General features: G+C 46.5%; 1 protein-coding gene across 2 annotated transcripts in view; it reads right to left on the minus strand.

Moving 5' to 3' along the window:
* arhgap12b (Rho GTPase activating protein 12b) overlaps positions 1-7,500 on the minus strand; it is a 42,215-nt gene that overhangs the window by 8,380 nt on the left and 26,335 nt on the right. Inside the window, exons 3-10 of one of the 2 annotated variants that reach the window (XM_031584376.2) lie at positions 6,588-6,842; positions 4,338-4,469; positions 4,029-4,109; positions 2,355-2,480; positions 1,032-1,094; positions 643-717; positions 309-370; positions 126-207 (exon numbers count right to left, since the gene is read on the minus strand). In XM_031584376.2, coding sequence (XP_031440236.1) covers positions 126-207; positions 309-370; positions 643-717; positions 1,032-1,094; positions 2,355-2,480; positions 4,029-4,109; positions 4,338-4,469; positions 6,588-6,842 — 876 coding nt within the window. The remainder of the gene's footprint in view (positions 1-125; positions 208-308; positions 371-642; positions 718-1,031; positions 1,095-2,354; positions 2,481-4,028; positions 4,110-4,337; positions 4,470-6,587; positions 6,843-7,500) is intronic. The other variant, XM_031584375.2, reaches the window with a different exon arrangement.

Consider the following 7,500-nt stretch of genomic DNA (forward strand, 5'->3'; position numbering starts at 1 on the left):
TTGGGGAAAGTCACCCGAGACCAACAGGGTCCATGTCCATCCATACAACACATAAGATATGGCAACAGTAAAAACGTGTGTGTGTGTGTGTGTGTGTGTGTGTGTGTGTGTGTGTGTGTACATACCCAGGTAGTTCCAGTGCCCTGTCCTTTGGCAAAAAGCAGAGAGGAGCCCTGGAGCACCGTCCATGTAGAGGCCCAGTTTTTCCTACACACACACACACACACACACACGACTGTTACATATCCTCAAAAGAAGAAAAAAAAAACGGTGTATGTTTATGGATGAACAAGATGTTCAGTGCTTACCGGACTTTCTTGCCATTTTCGGTAATTTTGGTGACGTTCAGCACACCACACTTCTCCGACGGCTGAGCAGAAGAAGAGAGTGAGGGCGAGGGAAGGAGAAGAAGAGGGGGAGAGAGAGGGAAGGAGAAGAAGAGAGGGAGAGAGCGAGGGAAGGAGAAAAGACAAGAGAAAAACAACTTCAGGATGAGTTTATATCAACAGAAAACACAAACAAATTGACATCACCAAGAAGACCATAAACCAGTCTATCTCTCACTCTGCCCACACACACACACACACACACACACACACACACACACACACACACACACACACAGAGTAAAAGAGTACTAACGGAGGATGCGTGCTTTGGGGAAGATGGGCAGGAGTCTGAGTCTGGAGAGTTCTGTTTGAGACCAGTCCCACTCTCCTGCAGACAAGAGTTAATCATTAGAAACACACACACACACACACACACACACACACACACACACACACACACAGATCACAAACGCATGCACATATAACACATGAGCTTTCTCACTAACACACTCAGACAGTCACTCTCAAATGTTCACAAGTGCCTCTCACACACATTCAGAGAGCATAGAAATTAGATTTCGATTTCTAATAGAAATTTGATTCGACGTGGCTCTATGATGACACATCTAAGGTGAATTAGAAGGAGTTCATGGATTTGAGTCGTTTATGATTGGTTGGCGGTCGGTAGGGGACGGGACTAACTTGCTGGCCGCACAGTGAGAGGCCGAGAGAGTCTGTGCTGAACCTCCTCTTTGGGACTGACAGCTGAAACAGAAGCAAGAGCCAATCAGAGCCTCTCTCCCAAACACTCAGAAGGTGCCAGGTGCAATTTATGGAGAGCAGCACATGGAGTTGTTTTATTGAACACACACACACACACACACACACACACACACACACACACACACACACACACACACACACACACACACACACACACACACACACACACACACAACCCTGATAACAAAGAAAGAAAATGTAGCTTTGTGCAATCAAAACCTCAGGGGCACCCCAATGAAACACACCCACACAAACATAACACACACACACACTCACACACAAACATAACACACTCACACAAACATAACACACACACACAAACATAACACACACACACAAACATAACACACACACACACTCTAACAAATAAAGCGCAAATCTTCACACACAAACCAGGCAGGACACAGGAAGGAGGCTAATTGGCTTTATGATTCCCTGCAGAGTGTGAGGCACACGTCCTGTGTGTGTGTGCGTGTGCGTGTGTGTGTGCGCGCGTGTGGGTGTGTGTGTGTGTGAAACAGAACACCCTTCCTACTGTGTCTGATAGAGTTGGACCAGAGCAGGACGCCCTTAGATAGATAGACATGGGACTTCTACTTAAATTAAGGAATTCTACTGATTGGTCACTTTTAAACACAGGTCAGCCTTCAGACATGACTAACAGATTCCCAATCAGAAGAGATTTGCTACGCATTAGTATCCGCCTTAAAACCCAAAGGATTGTGGGATTACAAGGCCAGACAATGGATGGATCCAATCCCAGTAAATGGCTTACTGATGCCTGAATGTTAACGCTCTGTCTCTGTCCACACACACACACACACACACACACACACACACACACACACACACACACACGCACACACTCTTAGAATCAGTACTGTAGGGGTACAACTAGACATCACATAGTACATTATGTGCACTCCTGTCTCATTGGATAAATCTTTCTGCTCCACGTGGAGTTTCACACATCATTCAGCACATTAAATGTCCAAACGGGACAAAAGAATACGACATCATCCATCATCATCCATCATCCATCATCCAGGAGGACTGGAGAACAGAGATCAGAACAGAGACTATGGGGTGGGGAAGGGAGGGCCAGGAATGACAGGGAGGGTGTGACAGGCAGGGCACTGAGTGACGGAGAGAAAGAGAGACGGTGGCAGTAAGACTGGGAGGATGGAGAGGGGGAAGAGGAGGAGGAGGAGGAGAGAGAGAGAGGGACGGAGAGATGAGTACCTTGTCGCTGAGCTCCAGGAGGTAGGTGCTGTGTCTCCACTTGGTGAGAACGATGGGCTCAGGCTGCTTCCGCTCCAGACTACGGGACTTCTGCAACTCACAGGGGGCCGGAGGAGAGAGGGAGTACTGGAGAGACAGAGAGAGACAGACAGACAGAGAGAGAGAGAGAGAGAGAGAGAAAAAGAGAGAAAGAGGAAGAATCAGCACTGTTGCAAATCTATACCTCGAGTCTAGTCAGGAAAGCATTTATTACTGGACTGGGCTGGGCTAACTCAACAAGTACAGATAAACTCACTAAATGTAATGTGTAATAACTGAAGTACAGATAAACTTTCTAAAGAGAAGTATAAGCAGAGAGGACAGACTTGTGAACCACTGGTCATATCCTGAGCTACTTCCTCAGGCCTCTTTCTCCACATGAAAACAGACGGTTACAGTGACACACCCAGTGGCATGTTGCCTCCATGTTCCGTGGCTTTGGCTGTTACCACCTCACATTTCAAGACACCACAAAATCACAAGCCATCCTCTGAACCCAAGTCCCCTACCAGCCCTGCTGAGCCACACAAATATCAAGAGCTAAATTAAGTGACACAGAAAGCGCTCACGCATAATTGGGTGACGGAAATAAATGTCAAGCGCAAACTCCGGGGCTACGACCTTCTGAGCGTAAATAATCACCTTAGCGCCCACCCGCTGCCTAACAAGGCAGATAAACAAGCAAGGCAGTGTCTTACTGAGCGAGAGATAGAGACACAGGTGGGTAGAGGGCAAATGACTGTCTCATAAGAGGAACAGAGGCAGGTTGAGAAACACAGCACGCCTTGAGTGGCAAACACAACCATCTGAATACAAGCAGAATGTGCCATAGCCTGCCAATGATCAGAGAATAAGATCAGTCGGTGCCGCCGAGGGGCGTGTGCTTTTGGTGTTCACGGTGGAGGTTTCTTTGTTGGTTTGTCAAAACAGAGAAGCCTAATCCTATCCCCCTCACTACAATGCACAGCATCCAGTGGCTGATTGTACAGTGTGAAGGTACAGAATCAATCTATTGTCGTGTTCTTTTGCCGTGTCATACAAAATGCCTTTAGAGAAAAGGACCTGAGAAGGCCAAATCAACGCAGCGTTACTAATCTGATGAGAAAGAGAGTGAGTAAGCAAGCGCCGGACAAAAAGGGAAGAAACTGCGGCAGAAAATTGACTAGAAACGGAGAGATGAAAGAAAAACATAGAAGAACAATTAGAGGTCTAATTAGCCATGTTAGCCAGGTGAAGAAAAAAAAAAGAGAAATAAGCAGATGAATGCCATGACAGAATACCATGTTCCCTTAGGAAATGACCCCATGTACTGTACCTCTCTCCTCCACCAGAAAACACCATGGATCTTCAGCTTCCCTTTCCCATACACTCCCGTGTGTGTGGGCGTCTGTGTCTCTCTGTGTGTCTCTCTGTGTGTGTCTCTCTGAGTGAGAGTGAGTGTGTGTGTGTGTGTGTGTGTGTGTGTGTGTGTGTGTGTGTGTGAGAGAGTCTATGAGTGAGAGTGGCTAGCCCACTGACCGGTCACCTCTCTGTCTACATGCACCTGTGAAGTCTGAGCTTTATAAAACAGATTAGCCCGCTCACTGATTAAGAGTAGTGTGTGTGTGTGTGTGTGTGTGTGTCAGTGGGACTTACTTTGGGCAGCTCCCATTCAGAGCGAGAGCCATCTGCGCTGTAGAAGTAAGGCCGTCCCTGATCATCCACATGCTTCATCCACTGTGAACGAACACACACACACACACACACACACACACACACACACACACACACACACACACACACAGAGAGAGAGAGTCACTTAACAAAAAATGAGACACAGAATCCCATGTTCAATAGATTAACAATCATTAAACAAAACAAAAAAAGAATACAATAAAATAGAATAAAAATCCTTTTCAGCTGTGGAAATACAAAGAGTCCGAGGGAGTGAGAGAGATTGTGTACCTTCTCATTGGTGTGCTCGCACACGTAGAGTGTGTGTCCGTGCTCATCCAGTTCCTCGGACCAGCCTCTGGGGGGCGATCCGTACTGGCTGTCTGACTGACTGGAGTATGCGCTGTGACTATTCTCCTCTGACTAAAGCGCGCACACACACACACACACACACACACACACACACACACACACACACACACACACACACACACACACACACACACACACACACACACACACACACACAGAGAGAGAGAGAGATAATGTTATTTATTTATATGTTTGACCAGCAGGGGGTAGTGTGTGTGTGTGTGTGTGTGTGTGTGTGTGTGTGTGTGTGTGTGTGTGTGTGTTCATGTTCATATATGTGTGTTTTAGGCTGTGAGACCCTCGTCTCAACACGCACACACTTGGCTCGGTGAGCAAAGCAGAAGCTCAACTAAAGAAAACTTCTTCTTTCAAGTCCACACACACACACACACACGTGTGAGCACACACATGCACACATACAGAGGCAACTAGCAAGGGAATGTGGCAGATCTTTAACGTCTGGCTGAAGTTTAGAGGAGCTTAAATATAGAGACCTACTTAGGCTTGTCCTAGTTCTATACTGCTGTGTGTGTGTGTGTGTGTGTGTGTGTGTGTGTGTGTGTGTGTGTGTGTGTGTGTGTGTCTGTATGCTCCTGTATGTATGTGGATCTGAGTAGGTCCTCACCACATCCCAACCACATCCTCACCATCTCCTCTCACACATGTGGTGTGTGTGCGTGCGTGCGTGTGTGCGTGTGTGTGTGCGTGCGTGCGTGCGTGTTTGAGGGCCTGAAAGAGAGAGTATGGAACAATTTCCCACTTTTTGAAGTCTATTATTATCAACTAGTGCTGGGATCATGCTGAAATGAGTTTTCATGTGTATGATCATGTGAAGGACCGATAAACACTGAAGTGTGTCAGTGTGTGTGTGTGCATTAAGAAACCTGTATGTGAAAGGTGACTATTTTTTCCTCTCATATGCACTATTCACTGTCTTTTTTTTTTGTGATTATATTTAACGCCTTAAAAAAAAACGAATGCAACTTCCGCAGCAGCCTGGGTTTTGTTTTTATTTCTGTTAGTGCACAGGTAATGATTCAAATCTCTGGCATGGAGCTGAGTTGAATCCATAAGCTTGCAAGTTCATTGCTTCAAACGTATGACTAACCTAACGGGCTACACAGCACGTTCTAACTACCGGACGGTTGACCTAGTCGCTAGATCCCTCCAAAGTGTCTCGCTCCCAAAAAGCCTGTTTCTCTTCTTCTCTGCGTTTTCGTCTCAATCCCAGTTTCAAAATAAAAGTCCCTTCAAACTTTTACATGTGCCACATAATGAATATGCCTTTCAAGCTGACATTTGGATGGCCTTGATGGTTTTATTGGAAATCTATTGTTCACAGGAGAGTTCAAAGTTTAAAAGATGCTTTTCAACAATAGTATTTGAAATTCATTGTGTTGATTCTACATTAATTCTGTGCTTTTACATCTAAACATCCATTATTACAAGCTTCAGTCAAGCACTACTTCTTATACCGTTTGTTTTTTTCTTTTCATTTAAATACAGAATGTGAGAGGTGAACTTGGTGTGCATGACTGATAAAGAAAGTGAATATGACTGATTAAAACTTTGATAGGAATCTTGAGAGGTAAAATGGTAAATGTAAAAGCCTATTTTCTCGGCACGAGGCAAAGTTTGAGGCTTCCAAAAAGTACACGTCTGTGCCATGATGTCGATGTGTGTGAATGTGTGTGAGTGTGTGTGTGTGTGTGTGTGTGTGTGTGTGCATGCTTGCCTGCGTTAGTCTGGGTTCCAAAAACTGCTCGCCTCCTTCTGTGTTGTCTTTAAGTCTTTGTGTGTGATCTGCCACTTGTTCTCGGGTTGTGCATTACTTCTATAGCCTGCGTGCTGTGTGTGTGTTGCATTTTTTTTTCATGTCCTGGCTCTTGTGTAAGTGTGAGCCTACACTTCCAGCTGCGTGTGTCTTGCTTGTGGAAGTGGGTGTGCAGTCTCCTCGTCTGTAGTCTGTTTGAGTCCATTGCAACAGAGGTGCATATGTGTGAGCTGGTGTGTTTGCCTCCATATTAGTGGTTCTTGGGTTGCTTTTATTTGTGGGTATATTATTGTGTGTGTGTGCGTGTGTGTGTGTGTGTGTGTGTGTGCGTGTGCGTGTGCGTGTGCGTGTGCGTGTGCGTGTGCGTGTGCGTGTGCGTGTGTGTGTGTGTGTACCTCCATGTCTGCGCTACCAGGCGGCTCGGTGCGGCTGCTGCTGTCTCGCGAGCGCGGTGGCTTCCAGGTGGTGGTCTGTGTGTGTGTGTTGTAGTAGAAGTAGCGTCCGCTGGCGTGGCGGTGCGTCTCCCAGGGCCCGTGTGTGTGGAGGGGCGAGGAGCCGCGGGGGGGCGGGGGCAACGACACCTGGGACGCCTGCAGCTCACGCAGGTTAGTGTAGACGGGGGACTCACAGCGCACCGATGGAGAGACCGCCTGAGAGAGAGAGAGAGAGAGAGAGAGAGAGATACATTTGAATTGATTCATCACATTCATTGTTTTTTTTCCCCGCATTTTCCTTGCATAGCACTCCATAGCACTGTTAACTTGTTGCACAAGTTTGTCTCTGTGTGTGTGTGTGTGTGTGTGTGTGTGTGTGTGTAGGACAGAGTGTGAGCACAATCTGGACCAATCATGGAAATCCAAGAAAATGAGGATGTGGTGACTGTCACTGTGGCAGAGGCGCATCACATGGCAAGACATTTCACCCTAAACATATTTACTCCTATCAAACTGTGTGTTTAGGTGATGTGTGTGTGTGTGTGTGTGTGTGTGTGTGAGAGAGAGGGGGGATGTGGGTGTGGGTGTGTGTGTGAATCAGGATGTATGTTTGTGTAAATGTAGAAGTGGGTGTAGGTACCACAGTAACCTTCACACAAAACCACACACAAAATAAACAAACAGTATTTTTTTAGATTATGTGGAAGACTGTGTGTGTGTGTGCACCCTAAAACTACAACCTGTCTCTTCTTATGTCTGTTGCAAGAGGACCCTCCAAAGCCTGGTCATTTAAAACCTGCATGCACCCCTCCACACACACACACACACACACACACACACACACACACACACACACACACACACACACACACAC

This window comes from Clupea harengus, chromosome 17 (genome assembly GCF_900700415.2).
Source record: "Clupea harengus chromosome 17, Ch_v2.0.2, whole genome shotgun sequence".
Taxonomy (NCBI): domain Eukaryota; kingdom Metazoa; phylum Chordata; class Actinopteri; order Clupeiformes; family Clupeidae; genus Clupea; species Clupea harengus.